Below are 16,472 nucleotides of genomic sequence, written 5' to 3' on the forward strand. Positions count from 1 at the left end.
GTGTCAGAGACAGTGCGATTGGCACAGGACAGAGCAGAGTTTAGGGCTGAGTCGCAAGCAACTCGATGGCACATAACAACAACAACAAAAACAATTCTAGATAGTTAGCATACTTTGTGTCGCTCAGTTCTGGGAGATGAGTCTTATCACTGTTTTTGAGGCCCTCCCAAAAATAAGGTTTTATATGTAAGTTTCTAAGGGAGCTCTGGTGGCCTAGTGGCAAGAAGCTGTGCTGCAATCTCAAAGACACACAGTTTGAGGCCACCAACTGCTCCGCAGGAGAAAGATGAGCAATCTCCTTCTGTGTGACTAACTGGTTGGTTCCAATTCGATAGTACACAACAACAATATGTATGTTTCTTTTCGTGTTTAATTGTGACCTGAGTAAAAGTTTAAAAGCAATTTTTAATTCAACCATTCGTATACGTTCTGTTCTGTAATATTATTTCCAGTGCATAGAACGTAAGTTCACTTCTTCAGCTCCTTTCCTGTAATTATGACTTTCTTAATCATCAGCTGGATTTTGGCAGAAACCAGAGAGTACCAGAGGAATGTCTGTGTTTCATTGGCTATGCAAAGGCATTTTGGCTGTGTGGATCACAACAAATTGTGGCTAACCTTGAGAATGGGAATCCCAGAATGCTCGACTGGCTCATGTGAAACCTATACTTGGACCAGGAAGCGGTCCTCAGAACAGAGCAAGGAAGCACTGCATCGTTCAAAACCAGGAAAGGCATGTGTCAGGGATGCGTCCTGCCTCCATACCTTTTCAATCAATATACAGAACAGATCATTTGGAAGTCTGAGTTTAATGAGGAGGAATGTGGCATTAAGATTGGAGAAAAACTCATCAACAACCTGCTATATCCAGATGACACAACATTGCCTGTTGAAACTGAGGAGGACATGAGGCTGCAGAAGGTCAGGGACTGCAGCCTTCAATATGGACTGAAGTGAGGAAACATGTATACTGCATTGAAACAGATGAGGGAGAGTATTGTTTAAAATGGATATATGGTATGGTATTATCATCATGACAGGAGTCCAGAATGAAGGCTGCACAGTGGAGTGGACTTGGGGGGGGGGGTATTGTATAACAATGAAAGAGTTTTACTTTACAAGGAGAAGAATGAATAGGGGGGCAGGGAGAAAAGTGAAACAGTGAATGATTGGAAACCCTAAGTTTCTGTAAACTTTCATTAAAATTAATTAAAAAAAAAAGAAGACAAAGATCCTCACCATTGACCCAGTTGGCAGCACCATGATAGATGGAGAAGAGATTGAGGTTGTTAACAATCAAAGCTGCTCTGCTCCACAATCAACACTTTGCCACTAGCAGTCAGGAAATCAAAAGATGAATTGCACTGGGAAAAACTGCTGTCAGGGACCTCTCCAGAGTCTGAGAAGCAACTTTGTGAGTCTAGAGACCAAGGTGCACCTGATCCAAGCCATGGTCTTCACAGTTACTTGCTATGCGTCAGAGAGCTGGATGACAATGACTAAAGATGAAAGAAGAAGAATCAATGCCTTTGAGTTGTGGTGCTGAAAGAGTCTTGAACATTCCATGGACCACCAAGAAAACAAACAAGTCTCTCTTGGAGAGGGTGGAATCAAGTTTCTCTTGGAGGCAAGGATTTTGAAGCTCCATCTCACATACACGGCCAGGAGGGTCCAGTCCTTGGGAAAAGACATCCTGATTGGAAGGACAGTCCATGAGAGGAAGACCTGGGATGAGATGGATTGATACAGTTACTGGGGTAATGAGGGTAGGTGAGTTGGAGTCAGTGAGACTGTCTCAGGAAAAGGCAGGCTTCAGAGCTGTTGTACAATAGGATTGTTGTACAATAGGATTGCTATGAGTCTCAGGCGACTTGACAGCACATAACAACAACAATAATATATCTCTCTGTCTCTCCCTTGTATGAATTGCATTAGAATATCAATCACAAACTGAACAAGGAAAATGAGAAAAAGATAAATACTTCAATTGTAAACAGGAGAAAGAGTATAGCCAGTAGTCATAAGAAAATACATATGACTATTAAAGATATATGAAAGGTTCAAGTTCAGAATAATTATAAAAAATTTAAGTTATAACAAAACATAGGGGTTTTGAAAAAAAAAAAACCCACAAAAACCATCACTCCAGATTAGCTGTTACTGTTGTAATAGGCCATAAGATCAGTCATGACTCATGGTAACCCTATGAAAAAATAACAGTAAAGTGTGCCCTAACCTGTGCTGTCTTCATGATCTCTGTCACACTCAGATTAGGTGTACTACCATTGTTGAAGATTGTAAGTGCAACCCTAAAGAATGCATGGCCCTAAAACAGCACTTAGTGTGATGTGATACCCAAAGCTCTGTCCTTGTGGAGTGGTTATGTAAGATAAGATCAATTGGAACCAGCTTGATGAGGTAGTTATCTAAGAGACCTGCCTTGTTGCCATCTGAATGGATAACCCTTCCAATCTTGAAGAACCCTGAGCCAATCAGGAATCTGCTTTTTCCAATATGGAAAATTTCCAGATTTGTGTGCACAGCTTGGATGCTTGGCCCAGACCTTCAAGGAGATGGGATGTCACTGAAGAGGGTGGACCGTGACTTGTCTTCATTGAAAGTTCCTTGTTACCTCAGTGAAATTAAACAGAGCTGTGTGTGTGGGGGGGTGATACAACATCATTGCAGACTCTTTCCAGGTGAAATCACCCCATCAGAGCAGGCAGCATGCCCGCAGCATCTTGATGATCCCTCTCTGTAAAAAGGCAGCTATTGTTAAGGGAAGGGGGAGCTGATACTTTATTTTCTTGGCCCATGTTTTTCCATTGACCAAGTTACCTGTAAACTGGAATTTGTGAGGGATTCTGTGATACCTCTTTTATGTTCCTATAATCTGTGAAAATGAGAAGAGACATCTAAATTTAAAAAATTAAATATAGTAATGTTTTACAATAAAACTCTCTTCCCTCTTTTTAAAAAAGGGGGTTGTACGTGCAGATAGTTTTTCGTTGTTTGATTTTTTTAAAAAAACCCACCAATTTGTGTAAGTATAAAAATGTTTAATATTCTTACCCTATAATCCAGCAATTCTAGGAATCTATTCCATAGAAAAATTTACACAGTTAAAAAGAAAAAATATACACCCCCACCTCATTACTGTTCTTAGGAGACCACTCAACTTTCTCCCTGGAAGTGCCAGTGGATTCAAATCACCAGACAAGTGAGATTTTTTACTTTGCAGCCCAGTAAATATAAGACTTCACCACCAGAGGTCCATACTCTTTATGTGGACAAAGTTGCAAAGTATACTTTGCTTCATTGTTTATTGTAACAAAGTAATTAGGAACAACCCAAAAGTCTTACAGGAGAAACTTAGTTACCATGCCTTGGATTCAGACTTAAGAGAGAACAGACATGCAGAGTGAGACTGTGTTCCAGAGGGTTTTTAAGACTCTTAGAAGCAGACCACCAGACCTTTCTTTCAAGTCTCCTCTGGATGGGTTAAAACCATCAACCTTTTGATAAGCAGTTGAACGTGTAACTCTTTGTGCCACTTATAACTTCCTGTTCATTGGTATCCAAACTCCGGAACCCACTGCTGCTGAGTCAGATGTTGAGTCCATGCTAACTCATGGCTCCCCTGTATTGGTTTTTCCAGGCTGTTAATCTTTACGGGACGAGAATACCCATCTTTCTCCCAAGAAACAGCTGGTGGATTCAAACTGCCAACCTCTCTGTTAGCAGCTCAGCATACCATGCAGCAAGTCAGCAGGGTTCCTTTGTTTTGGGGTGTGATGCACCCCAAATTAGGAATCTGTTTACCAAAACCCCAGAAGCACCATCAGGTGACCAGCAGGGGTAATGGCTGTATGTGCCTCCAGAGGCCCCCTGCACCCCGCACAGGCAGGCAGGCAGTTCTTGATTCAGCACTGCTTCCATTTCTGTACCCCATGATGCAGGGTGCCTCGTGGAACCTGCGATCCAGGGCATCTTCAGGATGGGCCTTTGTTTTTAAGTATTGTTGTTTGCTATCAAATTGAAATCAACTCCTGACCCTCTGGTGGATTTTTCAGAGGCTGTAGCTGAAGATCTCTAGCAGAGCAGCTGATGAATTCAAACCACTTGCCTTTGGGTTGGCAGTGCAACTTCTTACCACTAGACCACCAGAGCTGCCAAATAGGTATGTTGTTGTTATTGAACACTGTCAGGTTAGAACCAATTCATGGTTGACTCTCCAGCAGGTTTTCAGAGGCAGTAAATCACACAGGAGGAGATGGCTCATCTTTCCACTGTGAAACAGCTGATCGACTTGAACCATATGCCTTTGGGTTGGCAGAGCAACTCTTTACCATTAGGCCACCAGAACTCCTGGTGTGGGTGTGTTGTTGTTCTGTGCCATCAAGTTGGAACAACCCAAAGCTGACCCTGCAGTGGGTTTTCAGAGGCAGTAAATCACATGGGAGGAGACTGTCCATCCTTCTCCCAAGTATGAGCTCGTGGATTCAAACCATGTTCCTTTGAGATTCCAGTGCAGCTTTCTTAGCACTAGGCCACCAAAGCTTTTTGTATAGGTATGAGATGGTTTAAATAAACTTTCACACAATGGAATCCCATGCAGTCAGTTAGTACAAACAGAAGTAGCTCTTTGTTTACAGATATTGAAATAAAGCCATGATATATTGATAAGTAAAAAAAGTAAATGTGAAGAACCATATGCTTAGTGTGTTTTGGTTTTTGTCTTAAATATTTGTTTACACATTCACAGAAAAACATCGAAGAAGCACCTAAACTATTAATGAGATTCTCTGAGGACTGGGAAAGAAGCAATGGCTTTTTAAAAACAAAACAAAACATAAACACCCACACGTACACACCCAATTAGGTTATAATTCAGACATGTTGCAAGGAGGGACCAGTCCTTGAAAAGGGATGTCATGCTTGGGAGGGTAGAGAGACAGAGCAGGAGAGGAAGACCCTCAATGAGATGGATTGATTCAGTGACTGGGATAATGGGAGTAGGTGTGTCAGTGACACGAAGATTGGCACAGGATAGAGAGGGCTCAGGGCTATTGTACATAGGATCACTATGAGTCACAAGTGACTCCAGGGCACATAACAACAACAATAAACAAGAACAGTGGGATCCCTGGTGGCAAGAAGCTGCACTGCAATCTTGAAGGCATGCGGTTCGAGGCCACCAGCTGCTCTGCGGGAGAAGGATGGACCATCTCCTCTAGTATGATTAACTGCCTCTGAAAACCTGCTGAAGGACCAGCTATAGATCGGTTCTAACTCTGTGGTACAACAACAACTAGGTAATGTGTGAGGAAGGACTCCCAACAAGACCAAAAGGCACAGAAGTCAATCTTGTCCCTCCTTGGTCATCCAGCTGCCTCTGGAGAGAGGACTCTGTACTCTCAATCTACACAGCCCAACCAGCTAGCTCCAGTGAGGGTTCTGGAGGCTAAAAACTGCATGTGAGGAGATTGTCCATCTTGTGCCACGGAGAGTCTGGTGGATCCAAAGTCACCAGAAAGGCACAACCTTTGCATTAGCAGTGCAACTCCCGATAAACTAGGCCACCAGAGCTCCAAATGCATCACATTTGTTTGTTATGTGCTGTCAGATTGATTCCAGATCACAGTGACCCTCTTCACAGACTAGAATGTCTGCCCGGGGCTTCCTGCACTGTGGCCCTTACAGGGATAGATTCTGCTGAGGAAATGGTGGGTTTGAACAACCAACATTTTGGTTAGTAACTGAGTGTTTAACCATTGTGCCACAAGGGCTCAGCCCTTTTAAAAACAAACTCAAAAACAACACCCACAAAACAAACACTATTGGTTTTACAATGTATTTGTTTTTTTAATTTAATCTAGTGAAAAAAGCAAAAGGTTCTCTGAAAAATTTACAAATGATTTGGAAGTTTAAAGAAGATAAGAAAACCACCCACAGTCTTATCTCCCAAAGAAAATTATCATTTGATGTATTTTTCCTGGAATCCCTCTTTGTGTACATATTCGCTTTAAGAACAAATAAATCTAAGCTTGTAAAATATTCACAAAATATACACAATAGGGATGAATTCTAAACATATATCCTGAGCCAAAAAAAAAAAAATAAAGTCTATAAAAAGAAAATTACACTGTACTCTTATATATCCTGATCTGTACTTCTTGTACTTTACTTAACAAGACAGCATGACCGTTCTCTCATATCATGAAATATGTTTGCATAAGATGATTTCTAGTGGTTGTGTGGTAACCGATCATAAAACTTATTTAACCAATCTTATCCCAAACATGCAAGTGTTTGCCGATTCAGAAAAATTTCTGCAAATAAAGGAAAGAACGTCCCGTTGGGGCCAAAATGAGTCCAGGACAACAAAGCAAAAGTCCCGCTGCCATCTCTTCTCCACTCCCTGACCCAGAGCCAGCCCTGACTTCTAACCTCTGACCTGTCCCTGCGGAAGGGGCAGAGGGTCTGGCACATCTGTCCCACCCTGTGATCACTTCCCTGTGTGTGTGCAGCACAACTGGATCCAGCTGCAGGGCCTTCCAGATCCCTCCACTCCCCAAGTTCAAGGTCCTCGGGGCCCTGATGGCCCAGAGATGGGTGCAACATTCTCGTATGGGGGCTCTGTCTGCACTTTCTCTTCAGCTGGTTTCTGAGGATCTTTTTCTGGGAGGCCACCCTCAGGGACCAGCTCCTGTGCTCTCCCTGGGCTCTCAGTGCCTCCCCCCAGTCCCTTGGCAGCTTCCCCTGGCCCAGCCCCCTCAACCTCCTCATATGGGGTCGAGTCAGAGCTCTGAGCTGTAGAGCCAGAGGCCCGCCTTGCACTGCCCTTGTTCCGGCTCAGGGCCCTGCGTGGAGGCTTAGGAATGGCGCTCTTGACCTTGGGCTCTGCCTGGCCTTTCTGGGAATTAGCAAAGCGGTGCAGGGTAGACCTGGCCAGCCCCTCCGACGGCCGGGGAGCTCCTGCCAGCATGTAGATGGTGGTCACAGGGCCTGAGCGCTCCTGCATGTTGCCCTCAATAGCTTCCACGCGTTCGGCCACCGTCCAGCTTCCAAGAGGGAACTGTCGGTTCCCAACCACAGAGTCCCTGGGGCTGGCAGTCCCGCGAGGGTTCTCATCTGTTTCTGTTGGCTCCAGGGCTGTGGACTCCTCAGCCTCCTGGCCCTCGGGGCCCAGTTGTGCTGCCTGAGAGAGACGCTTGGGCTTTCGGAGCGGGCTGGAGAGCTCCCCTGAGCCCCGGTGACTCTGTGGTGCAAACTTAGTGCCTTCAGCAAAGGACACAGATGGTCGCTTGGCCCGAGCCAGGCTGGAGGTGCGAGGGATGGCGAAGGGCGTGGAGGCATCCTCAGGGGGTGGGAAGGAGTCTGCAGCCAGACTGGCCTCTGGAGACTGGACTTGGACCACAGAGGCCAGCCCTGGCAAAGCAGACAGAAGAGCGGGGTTTGGTTGGGCCTAGGTTGGATACCCCAACCCATCCTACTTACCCGGTTCGGTACCTTCCAGGTAAATAGAGCAATCTACTCACAGCATCACTGATACTCCTCCACTCCTCCTCTTATCTCTCTCCCCACTCTCTTCACTTTAAACTAAGGCCACTGCCTTCCTTTGCGCAGTAAGGCTTCACCTCTGGGCCCTGTCCATGCTGTTCCCTCTCCCTGGAACACCATTCTTGCCTCACCCTAACTTTCACTTAGCCAACTCCTCCTGATCCTGTCAAAGTCAACCCAGATATCACAAACACTGATCCCAAGCACCCCTGAAGATGCAGGAATATGAGCCCTTGCTCTTATGTTCCCATCAAAGTCCTTGTCTCCCTGTTCTACAAGTGACGATCCACCAGAATGTCAGCTTGCTGAGAGCAGGACTAGGTCAGTCATGTTCATGATTATGTTCCCAGAGCCAGGAAGGGCAACTGGCATAGAATAGGCTCCTGATGAACACTTGGTGGATGAATGGGGAAATGGATGGATAAATGAATGAATGAGGAAATGATGAATGAATAGATGAGTGAGGAAATGGATAGATGAATGAATGAGGAAATAGATGGATGGAAGAATGAGTGAGGAAATGATGAATTAATAAATGAGTGAGTGAGGAAAAAGAGGAATGAATGAGAAAATGGGTGGAGAGAAGAATGAGTGGGGAAATGATGAATTAATAGATGAGTGAGTGAGGAAATGGATAGATGAATGAATGAGGAAATAGATGAATGAGTGAGGAAATGATGATAATAGGTGAGTAAGGAAATGAATGAATGAATGGATGAAGGCAAGCAGGGCAGCCCAGATGCCCAGTGAACTACTGGGGGCTACCTTCTTGGGGTGGCACACAGTAGGCCGGACCCTCATCTTCCTCTTGAGACTCAGGATCAGAAGAAAAGGAGTCTTCAGAGACCCAGCCAGCAGAGGGAGGCTCGATGAAGCTGTGGTTGAAGGGAATCTCGGGGTCGTGGTGCAAGACTGTAGGAGGTGCTGGGTCAGGAGCAGAGCCTGATGAGAAGCCGCGCCCTTTCCAGCACCTGAGCCCTGCTGCCACTTACCTGTCACCCAGGGCAGCTTGTGGCTGCTGAGGGAGCCACAGGGCAGCAAGGAGCCCAGGCTGGTCAGTGCCCCCCACACCTGCAGTTTCACCCGGGACACAGCAGCTCCATCTCTTGTAGGCCTGAGGAGGGAGTGAGGGTTGTCGGCCCAGGACCCCCTTAGCGGAAGCAGGGTAGGGTGAGGGGAAAGAGTAAAGGACCCTCATGTCTTGGTTCTGGACTGAGTTAGTGTGAGAGAGGCACAGTGGCTGGGTGACCATGTCTCCTTTTTACCACATCATACCCAGACCCCCAACCCCCCCACGCTTCCATGTGCTGACTGTGGAGAAATATCCTAACAACTGAGCCCAAGACACAAGCCCATCACAGGGACAGTGAGACTCGGGACTCAAACAGAACTAGGTCCTAACTCTAGCTTGGAACTAACCTCTCTGGACCTCACCTGTAAAATGAAGCTCTTAGAAAGCAGAGCTTTGTCAGGACCCAACACAGTACCAGGCACTTAGCAAGGAGTTGTTAAAATGCAGTTTTTAGTTCTTATCATCCTAACTGAAGCTCCCCTCACTCAGCTCAAAGGGCAGCCCTTCCAGATAAGCTACATTTGCACCCCTCTCCTCAGCCCCAGGCAGTGCTCCACTTGCAGCCATTTCTCTGACAGCCCTTATATGTGCCCTATGCTCAGTTCTGGAGCTCTCATCCCCACTCCTTAGGTCCTCTGCCCTGGAGGAGGGGCAACCAGGTCTGCTCTTCTGCAATGACTTGTCTCTCTCCCGTCAGGTCAGTTTTAGTCCCTTCTGCCTGCCCAGAGTTACGCAGCTGCTTTTGCACCCCCTGCTCTCCTTTTCCTCCCCCTCCTCATCCCCTTTGGGTCTCCTAAGTAAGGCTCAGCTTCCTGCTGTGGGTTTGAGTCCCATGGATGCCAAAAGAACAAACAGATACAACTTGGAGAAGGTACAGCCAAGTTATCCTTGGAGGCAGGTGATGAAGCTTCCTCTCACATCCTTTGGGCATGTTGCTCGAGAGACTATTCCTTGGAGACAAACATGCTTCAGAAGGTGGAGGGACAGTGAAAGAGAGGAGGATCCTTTAGCAGCTGGGTTGACACAGTGACTGTTGCAAAAGGCCTGAGTGCATCAGAGATTATGAGGATGGCATGGGACAGGACAGCGTTCTGATCTGTCACTCATAGGGTCACTATGAATCATACTCAGTGGCACCTAATAATAACTCTTGGTCCCCAGTCCCCCTCCTCATGCAGCGCAGCATCTCTCCACCAAGGCTTCTAAGGAAGACAGGTGGCTGGCTTGTTTCCTCTGCCAGGGACCTCCATCCATCCTACTGAAGTGTGGTCTGGTCCACCTCACCGAGGAAGGAAACCAGGCACCAGTCCGTGGGGTGGGAAGAGAACATGCTGATGCTCACCTGTCCTTGGGGTCCAAGCGGGCAGCCCAGCAGCAGCAACCACAGCAGGCAATGCCCAGGAGGAGCAGCAGCAAAGGCACCAAGATGCCCGCGATGAGGGTGGCGTCCTGACTGTGAAGGCCTGAGGGGGGCAGGAGCGCTCAAACACAGGCCTGCCCTGCCTTCCACACGGTACATTTCATCCTTAGCAGCAAGCTGTCCCTCCCTGGGCTTCCTCTTCCACCTTTGCTACATGTAAACTCTGCTCAGCCTTGAGGGCCCCTCTTCCAGGCAGTCTCCCTACTGGTCTACCTCCTCCTCGTGGCCAAGGCCTGTTCTACAGACTCTTGCTCCTATTCTCATGCCTGGTGTAAATTCTAGCGTCCAGGCATGCTCATCCATTTTCTGGGCTCCAGACTGGTTTCTCGGAGCCCCAGGGCACCCACACAGACACCAGGCACAGGTGATAGCTCTGAAATTGCCCATCCTCCCTTCCAAGTGACAGGCACTTGGCGCTCAGATGCAGGGCCATGGTCTGTACCCTACATTCTCGCTTCACCTTACCGAGCTGGCAGGACCCAGAGACAGGGTGGCAGGGCCCCTCTGGGCACTGGCAGGGGACTGAACAGTTTTCTCCATGGAAGCCAATTGGGCAGGAAGTGTTGCAGCTGTGGGGTGATGAGAAGATACAGATGAAAGGCTGAGCAGGAAAGGAGGCAGAGTACAAGGAGAAGGTGGGTGGTAAACGGTAGATTCCTGGGCACTGTCTCGTCCCCTGAGGTGGAGGATGCCCAAACAGACGCCTTCCGATCTGAGCCATATTCCCAGCACTACAGACAGTAGGCAGGAGATCCCTCAGCCCACATGGTCATCTTCTAAGTAGAGTACCCACAAGTGGCCTATGTGGTCCCTGACCCCTAGTAATCCTCAGAGCAGGGTCTGCCTCTGCCTTTGTCCCCTTCATTGTCCACCCAGCAAAGACACCCAGGGAGAGCCCATTCGGGTCGGGAGGGCTGAGCCAGACCCCTGCCCCTCAGGTCTCGGTTATCTCCTCCAGAAAATGAACTCCTCCATCTGATGCTCCCTCCAGTTCTACAGGAGGAAAGCCTGACTGGAGACACTGATCATGCTTTGCCACCAGAAGACCGCAGGGAAATAACAATGGGCTTTGGGACCCTGCTCCTAAGTATACGCCCTGTCTAGTTGGGGAGGAGTCCCCTAGGTGGTGCAGAAGGTTAGCACACTTGGCTGCTAATGGAAAGGCTGGTGGTTCAGATCCACCCAGAGGTACCTCAGAAGGAGGGTTTTTGATCAACTACTTTTACCCAAATTGACTCACTGCTGTCAAGTCAGAACGCACCCATAGCTGACCCTTCAGTGGGTTTTCAGGGGCAGTAAATTGCACAGGAAGAGAGAATGCCTGCCTTCTTTCCTCAGAGCAGCTGGTGGATTCAAACAACTTGCCTTTGGAATGGCAGTGCAGCTCCTTATCCAGTAGGCCACCGGAGCTCCCTTTTCACACAGTCACTGAAAACCCTTTGGGATGCAATTCTACTCCAATACATATGGGGGCATCATGAGTTTGACTCAGGGCAATGCACTTTCTACCTCGGGAACCTTTTCTATTAAGCCCCGCCCTGATCCTACATGGGTAGATACACACTCAGCAGAGAAAGAACTGCAGACACTGGGTGAGCAATTGGGGAGCAGGGAGGGCTGAGAAGGGAGATTAGGAAACAGATTGTAGAGGCCTGAGCTAGGTCCCTGGTGCCACCCCCATCCTCACCTGGGCCCCCAGTAACCAGCACTGCAGACACAGTCCCCAGTCACAGCATCACAGGTCCCGTGATTACAGGTGGGGCAGGTGGAGCTGCAGTCCTTCCCAAAGGTTCCACGTGGGCAGGGCTCCTCACACCTGAGATGAGGCAGGGCTGAGGAGTGGGGGTGCAGAGCAGGCCTGGCCTCCACAAGGCCTGCTCATCACCTTCCCTGCACTCCTGGATTTTGGGCCCAACCGGCTACTTCTCAGCAGTGAAGTTCAGGTGTAAACAGGGCCTTATATCTGGGGCCACACTCCCAAAGTGACAAATTACAGATTTCTGAAGGGGGAAGAGGGACAGGGCCTGAGTGGTGAGGTAGCAGGGAGGGAATCTTGCCCAAGGCAAGTCAGACCAATCTCTCCCTCAGTCTTCCCCTGGGAGGCTGCTGCATGAATGTGTTGGGCCCAAGGATGCATCAGTTGTCCTAGAGAATGTGATTGGGAGTGGAAGTGGCAATCCTGAAGGAGGATGCTCCCCACTCTGATCAAATTAGCCTGCTCACCTTGACCCTTGCCAGCCAGGGTCACAATGCTGACAGTGCCCAGTGTCTGACTGACAGGACTCCCCAAGGTGGCATCGGGGGCACAGCTGCTTGCAGCCTTCACCAAAGGTGCCTGGTGGACAGGGCCTGTGGCACCGGGTTCCATTCCAGCCTGGCTCACAGGACTCGCAGCTTCCTGTGTCCGGAGCGCACGGCTTGTTTTGCTTGCAGTGGCCACAGCTAGGAAAGGAGGAGTCCCAGGGAGCATGTGGAGCCCACTTCCTCCAGCAGGCACTGTGCCCACCCACCCAAGCCTTCCAGGGCATGGAGAGCAAGCAGGGCCCAGCTCTGTCTCTCAGGAAGGTTAGAGCCTCTGTTTCTCCAGATTGTACAGTGAAGGCGCTGAGCAGATAATCTATGAGGGTGTTGCATGACTCCACCCCACTCCTAAACCACCACTCTGTGAACCAGTCTTCCAGGGCAGCCACAGTTCCCACAAAACCACTGCTCCCCTCTGCTCAACTCTTCCCTTCTCCTTCCTTTCTTTGGTGTCTGAAATCTGCCATTAATGGCACTCATTTTATTTCCTGTGCCACAACATGAAAATGCGTACAGGTGAAAGCAAAAAGATCTGGTTTCACCATTTTAATTTCAGGATAGATAAGTTTTTCAGTTTCATTTCTCACTGGTGCTTAGACCTGAAGTTTCTCCTTCTGGACACTTAATTATCTGGGGTCATACACTTGGGACAGACCCATCAGTTGAGGAAGGGCAGAGAATTCATAGACTCAATCTACCTAACTTGGTAGATCCTAACTTGGAGCTGACATGACAACAATTGGTCTGGTGGTGGTGGTGGTTGTTTTTAAACTCATTGTTGTCGAGCCCAAAGTGACTCATAGCTGACCATCCAGAGGGTTTCCCACAGGGGTAAGTCACATGGGAGGAGATTGCTCATCTTTCTTCCGCGTGTTTTTAAACTAGCACTTGAAAAAAAAAATAGGAGGAAGAAATGGAGCAGAAAAAGATTACTGTATTTATATGTAGTAAAATTTAAGAACGTATTATCCTTGTTAAACTTTAGCGACACACAATTGTTGTGGTGATGTAAAATGCATTTCTTATTGTGGATGAAGCAGGTCAAAGTTTGAAAGCAATGGAGTCTGGAAAAGGGAGCTCTGGGGGCCTAGTCTATAGGGAGTTGTACTGCTAACCCAAAGGCCTCCCATCTCTGGTGGTTCAAATCCACCAGCAGCTCCATTACATAAAGAAAGAAAATCTCCTCTCATGTAATTTTGTTCTTCTTGTTGTTGCTGTCAAGTCAGAACGGACTCATAGCTGACCCTCCAGCAGGTTTTCAGAGACAGTAAATCACATGGGAGGAGACTGCCCATCTTTCTTCTGCAGAGCAAATGTCGGATTTAAACTGCATGCCTTCAATTTGACAGCGCAGCTCCTTAACCCACTAGGCCACCAGAGCTCCCTCCATGGAATTTACAGCCTTGGACACCCAATGCAAGGTCATCCTCGTGTCAGTTCCAACTGAACAGCAACAAGTTGAGAATCTTAAAGAATTCCTGCGATCCTTTGTCATGTGAGCCACCTTCCATCCATGTCTTGCTAGTTTCAATATCTTTGCTAATAGTAAACAGTAATTGTATGAAAGGGGTGGAGTGAGCTCAACTTAGAGATCTAGATTTCTTCCTTTTTCCTTTTGCATGCATCCCTGCCATCAGTATTTTTGTGGCGCGCACCATACCATGCAATCCTTGGAGGTCTCCTGCCCTTCTCACTTGCACCTCTATTTTTTTCTTTCTCCCTCCAACCCCTTCCTCTCCCTTCTAGCCCCCTTCTCCCCTCTATCTCCTTCTGCTCCCTTCTCCCCCTTTTAAGCCCTTCTTCTCCCCTCCTGAGCTCTCCTCCCCTTTCTAGTCCTCTTCTCTGCCCTCCAGCCCCCACTCCCCCGTCTTGCTCATCTGCACCCGCCCGATCCCTGTGCCTCTCACCTATTCTGGCACTGCGCCCCATAGCGGCCGGCGGGACAGGGCAGCTCGCAGCGCTCCCCGTGGTAGCCGGGCGGGCATGCGCAGTGGCCCGTGGCGTCGCCGCAGCGCCCTCTCACGCACGAGCAGCGCTCGCGGCAGGCAGGGCCCCAGCGGTCTGGCCGGCAGGCGCAGCGGCCCGACTCTTGCACGCACGGCGAGCCGTGGCAGGCGCAGCGGAAGCTGCAGCGCCGGCCCCACCAGCCCGGTTCGCACAGACAGGCTCCCGTGGTGGCATCGCAGCGCGCAGCCGCCAGGTTGCACTGGCACGGGCGGTGGCACGTGGGCGCCCACCAGCCCGGATCACAGCGGCACGTGCCCGTCTGGGGGTCACAGTGCCCGTGGGTGCAGGTGCACTCGAACTCGCAGCGGTCGCCCCAGCGGTCCGGTTGGCAGTGACACGTGCCTGTATCCGGCTCACATTGGCCGTGCGGGTGGCAGGGGCAGCTCTCCCGGCAGTCGGGGCCCCAGTACTGGCTGGGGCAGCCTGTTAGGGGGCAGAATGGGTACAGTGAACTCAGGGCCGGGCACACCTCCTCGTCCTGCGCTCACCCTGTCTGCAGTGAAAAGGCCTACACGCTGAACGCTGGAGCAGAGCCTTGGTTACCGGCAGCCGTTCTCCTGTGTGCTGAACTACGAAAACCCTTAGGTCCCACAGTCAAGAACAGGCTTAAAGATCCAGAATGGAAAAGGGGTTTCCCCCGGAGCCGGAGACGGCCATGACGTCATTCGCACCCACTTCTTCCTCCCCACCGAATTCCTCCATTGAGCTGGCCAGTCATCCTTGTCTGGGGCCTAGACGCTGCCCTCGGCTGTGCTAACGCCACATTTCCCCAGTGTCTGCTCCATACCCAAGTGGGTCTGGTGGCTGCAGGCTTGCCTGCCTCACGCTCTCCTGTGTGCCAACTCTTTTCTCTCAACCTTCCTCTTTCTACCAGAGACGGCGGAGGATCCAGATGGAGTGGGGTGGCACTCTCCACGCCCCCTAAGTGTGTGGCAGCAGAGTGGAAATTCATCCATTTTGCAGCTCCCAGTGGATTACCGGCATTGTCTGAGAAGTTCTAAAGGAAAGTGAAGTGCCCAGGACTGAGCTTGTGTGAATTCAGGGCTTTGTGGATGCTGGTGAAAGCCAGATGGGTCAGGGTATCTCTGAGTGGCCATTCCTGCCTGCAGGCGGCAATGTCTTCAGTGAGGCTGGAAGGGATTCTGGCCCTTGTTCTAAGATTACATTCCTACCTGCTTCGTGCCCTCACCCAGTTCTTTCCAGAATTCAGCCCTCCGAAGGGACACTCACGAGAGCTGCACTGGGCCCCGAAGAATCCAGGTTTACACCGGCAGAGACCTGGCTTCACACACACCTCGTCTTTCTGGCAGGCCTCTGGTCCCTCGCAGATGGCTGAAAAATACTCTACATAGGTGGGAGAGTCTTTGGGGAACAGAGAACACCCCCATCCCTCACAGGGGCTCCTGGGGCCCTGCCCTCTCATGGCTAAGGGTGTCAGAGGATGAACTCTGTAAAGGAGGAGGCCCCAGGAGGAGGGAGGATCACTGGCTGTTCCCTCTCCTCAGCTGAGGTCCCCTCCTGGCTACTCACGGATGGTGCATTCTTGATCTTTTTGCCTCCAGCCAGGGCAGCACTGGGGCTCAGCAGAAGGGCTATGGAATAGAGAGGAGTCAGTTGAGTGGCTCCAGGGCTCAATGTGGGTGACCATGCATGTGGATCATCATCTCTAGCTGAGCTATGGGAAACTGCCTCAGCCCCACCAGAGGTCTCACCTAGAGTCAACCCCAGTGTCATCCTCAGCCCCTTCCCTCACCTTCCTACCACCTGCCCCAGCTACCCACCACCATCCAGCTACCCTCCCATCAGTTCTGTGAGCTCTTTCCCTATACCTGCCCTTGCCTCAACATCTCAGCACCAATTCAACCACCACTGCTCACCAGAATCCCACAAGACTCACCGACTGGCCACACAGACATGCTGCCCATTGGGGTCCAACTTGGTCCCTTGGGTCCCCCAGGTCCAGAAGAGCAGCAGTGAGAGCAGTAACCCCAGCCCCATGGCGGCCAGTACAGCAGGAGGGCTTGTTAGTCAGCCCTGCAGCTCCCAGCCCTCTTCCTGCTTCCTCCCAAGTCTTTTCCTGAGGAAACCAGGCCGGAGGGGCGGGCTGCC

General features: G+C 49.8%; 1 protein-coding gene across 1 annotated transcript; it reads right to left on the bottom strand.

Annotated features, from left to right (window-relative positions):
* Positions 1–6,580: 6,580 nt before the first annotated feature.
* On the bottom strand, positions 6,581–16,361 carry SCARF1 (scavenger receptor class F, member 1). Its single transcript, XM_006891093.1, has 11 exons — positions 16,261–16,361; positions 15,894–15,955; positions 15,594–15,695; positions 14,264–14,786; positions 12,279–12,497; positions 11,743–11,871; positions 10,521–10,624; positions 9,978–10,098; positions 8,556–8,677; positions 8,329–8,475; positions 6,581–7,431 (listed from the first exon to the last, which is right to left on the bottom strand). The coding sequence occupies exons 1-11, from the start codon at positions 16,359–16,361 to the stop codon at positions 6,581–6,583; spliced, it is 2,481 nt and encodes an 826-aa protein (XP_006891155.1).
* Positions 16,362–16,472: the final 111 nt, after the last annotated feature.

The sequence above is a fragment of the Elephantulus edwardii genome, unplaced genomic scaffold (genome assembly GCF_000299155.1).
Source record: "Elephantulus edwardii isolate Elephantulus edwardi_28Jun2011 unplaced genomic scaffold, EleEdw1.0 scaffold00094, whole genome shotgun sequence".
Lineage (NCBI taxonomy): Eukaryota > Metazoa > Chordata > Mammalia > Macroscelidea > Macroscelididae > Elephantulus > Elephantulus edwardii.

Bases quoted from the DNA above. Each gene is read 5' to 3' on its own strand.
- SCARF1 (XM_006891093.1), bottom strand. From the start codon at position 16,361: ATGGGGCTGGGGTTACTGCTCTCACTGCTGCTCTTCTGGACCTGGGGG. The intron at 10,625-11,742 runs GTGAGGATGGGG...ATCACCCCACAG, and splicing joins GCTGGTTACTGGGGGCCCAG to CTGCAACACTTCCTGCCCAA. The intron at 8,476-8,555 runs GTAAGTGGCAGC...CACCTCCTACAG, and splicing joins CAAGCTGCCCTGGGTGACAG to TCTTGCACCACGACCCCGAG.